At 27.4% G+C, this 2,913-nt stretch overlaps 2 protein-coding genes across 2 annotated transcripts; both read left to right on the top strand.

Annotated features, from left to right (window-relative positions):
• The first annotated feature begins 2 nt into the window (after positions 1-2).
• Positions 3-857, top strand: Chro.50492 (hypothetical protein). Its single annotated transcript, XM_660150.1, has 1 exon — positions 3-857. One exon carries the CDS (start codon positions 3-5, stop codon positions 855-857), a length of 855 nt encoding a protein of 284 aa, XP_665242.1.
• Positions 858-1,336: 479 nt separating this feature from the next.
• Chro.50493 (MSP-domain protein like family member (4G39)) lies at positions 1,337-2,656 on the top strand. The annotated part of the gene is made up of 1 exon (XM_660149.1): positions 1,337-2,656. One exon carries the CDS (start codon positions 1,337-1,339, stop codon positions 2,654-2,656), a length of 1,320 nt encoding a protein of 439 aa, XP_665241.1.
• Positions 2,657-2,913: the final 257 nt, after the last annotated feature.

The raw sequence follows: 2,913 nt of genomic DNA, 5'->3' as shown, positions 1-2,913 counted from the left end.
CAATGAGGGAGGAGATTTGGAGCTTTAGTTCTTTTGGTCTTATAGATGATCAAATAGGAAATTTTGAAGTATTACTCAAAGTAATGCATGACTTAGTTACATCTATAATTGCTTGCTTGGATTTAGTAGAGGAAAGTAATGATAGCAATAACAATCATAAAGAACATCATCTTGAATCTAAGAATGAAAGAACCTCAAATTACTCTTTAGGTTTTGAATCTCCACAAATCATGATGAATGAATCTTCTCAAAGTTCAAACAGCTTCATATATGCAAAATTTCTCCATGATTTAACTGAAATGGATTCTCAATACCAAATAGAGAAGTTTCCTCATTTGGTTTTTCATTCCTCAGGAAACTCTTCCCAACAACCTCAAAACCAATTAAACCAAAGCCAGAGCCAATTACAAGTACAACAATATGAGCAAAGAGTAATTTGTGAGTCTTATTTTACAACTTTATATTCTGTTTCTCTCTTTAATCTAATTGCTATTCTCAAACAAAACATTCCAATTGAATCACTTTATTCTGAAGAGGTGATCAATTTAGTTAATGATAAGCTACTCAAATATAGTCCAATTAATACTGGCTATGATAAGAATCTTACCAACTACCATGTTAACAAAAAGCAGGAATATTCTTCAAGTTGGAAATACATGGAATATTTATTTTTGAAGCAGGCGGGAAAGTCAACATCAGCAGTAACCTGGAGATCAGTTTCTATTGATTCCAGTATAACAAATTTATATTATAAGAGAGAAGTTTGTCAGGCTAAGTACCATGATGTGATTGCTTATGTTCCTTCAAAGATTCCCAAATTGAGTATAAGAATTCCCGATTTACTCAGACATAACTAATAACTTGTTGATCTTTTATTTCTAGTTTGTCCCCTAATTGCATATATAATATATAAATATATATATCTAAATATCTACTCCCTCCTCCCTCTCTATTGAATTTGTTTTATTTATTTCTAAAGTACATTTTTACTAAATTTCTTCTCACTATATTAAAAGCTCTTGTTTGAAATTATTTTAAAAAGATAGGAAAGATTTAGAAATCAGTTCACATCTTCTCTTTCTTCTTATTTGAAAACAATAACAATAATAATAAATATTATTATTACTATTATTATTAATATTTTATGATTTTTATTGTTATTAATATATTTGCCTTATTTACTAAATGCATGTACTCCGGTATATGCAGTCATGTTGGCGCCAAAGGTCAAAAATATATATATATATATAATTAAATTATTTGCATGGGAAATGACGTGTCAAAATTTTTAAAAAAATAGAGTCAAAAAAGGTATTTGAGTAAATATTTAAAACAAATGGGAAACACCAATGAAAAAGTGAATATATCTGAGAAAGATACGGTAAATAATGATTCAGGAGGAGCTAAATTAAAGAAAGAAAAGGGTGAGATCACAAAAGAAATGAAGAATAAAGCTAATAAAAGCGATGAAAAGGAAAAAATAAAAGTAAGTAAAGGTAAAGGAGAGCTTGAAAAGGAAGGCAATAATGATGAGAAAAAAAGCAAAAAACAGATAGAAAAGATGGATATAATGAATGATAATAATACACCTGAAAAACATGAAAAAAGAGATAGTGTTGTCAAATTTGAAATACCTCTCAAGGACAAACTCAGTCTTAAAAGAAGGTGCAAGTTAAATATTCCTCCATGCTCTAGAGTCCCTGAGCCGGATTATGAAATTAAACTGTTAATTAATGATAAGTATGATGGTCCATTTAAATTAGAAATGAAGAATAATCCATGTGAAATACATATTACAGGATTTGAAGGAATATTATTAAAGAGAATTAAGAAGAGAGACATTATGTTTGTACAAACTATTAAGAATGAATGCATTAGAATGTTTATAAAAGGTTCAGAAGACCAAGAAACTGATAATTTAACAAATAGTGAACAATTAGATAGTACAAATATGTATACATCTCAGTATTTGGGTGATGTTATGCAAATTATATGTAAATTTGTAAATAAACAAGATTGTGAATCATTTGAATTCTTTTTTTCATTTATATATGGATTAATTGTTCATAGTGATAAAGTTAAGATTCCTGTTTCAGATTTTGTTGATTTCGGTGAATATGTTATAGGTACTAGTAAGCATATATTAAAAAGATTGGATGAATATAAGAATTTTAATGATAAGATTTGTGAAGATAATATGAGTATTGATGAAGAAAATGAGGATGATTTATTAGATTCATATGAAAAAAAGATGATAGCTCAAGAAAGGGAATTTTTCTCGAGAAGTAATTTGGAGTTAATATATAGAGCAGAATCACCTTTTGGTTTAGAAATTCCTAATTCTTCAGATGATAATATTCAAGATAAAGAAGAAGAAGAAAGAATTTTGAGAGAGAAACAGGAAAAATATTCAAAGTTTTTCCCTGTTTCTATCATAGGAGAAGCAGAATCTGGAGGAATCATTACATTTAAAGATATATCTTCAATAGGATTAAAATATGTACCAGAAGTTATAGAATGGAGAATATCCAAAAATATTGGTGGTAATAAAGCTGAGTATGAAGAGGTACCAATATCAGTTAGTAAATCATTTCAGATTAATATAGATCATGTAAGTTTAATATTAAAGAATTCTTTTTCATTTACATTTTACTAATTTATTTAATTAATCATTTTTTTCTTTTTTTTTAGGTTGGAAGATATATACAGGCAAGAGTATTTAGACATATTGGACAAGATTTAACAGATACATATATATTTTCAGAAGCACAAAGTAATATAATTATTCCAGGAGATCAATTTTTAGTTAATGTTTCAGAATTATTAATATATGGAAAAGTTTATAAAGTAGATATTTCAACATATGATGCATTATTATTACTTTCTGTACAGAATCGAACATATTATATAGGC

The sequence above is a fragment of the Cryptosporidium hominis genome (genome assembly GCF_000006425.1).
Source record: "Cryptosporidium hominis TU502 chromosome 5 CHRO015183, whole genome shotgun sequence".
Classification (NCBI taxonomy): Eukaryota; Apicomplexa; class Conoidasida; order Eucoccidiorida; family Cryptosporidiidae; genus Cryptosporidium; species Cryptosporidium hominis.
Note: the sequence above shows the minus strand (reverse complement) of the source record. Positions and strands in the feature narration are given on the sequence as shown.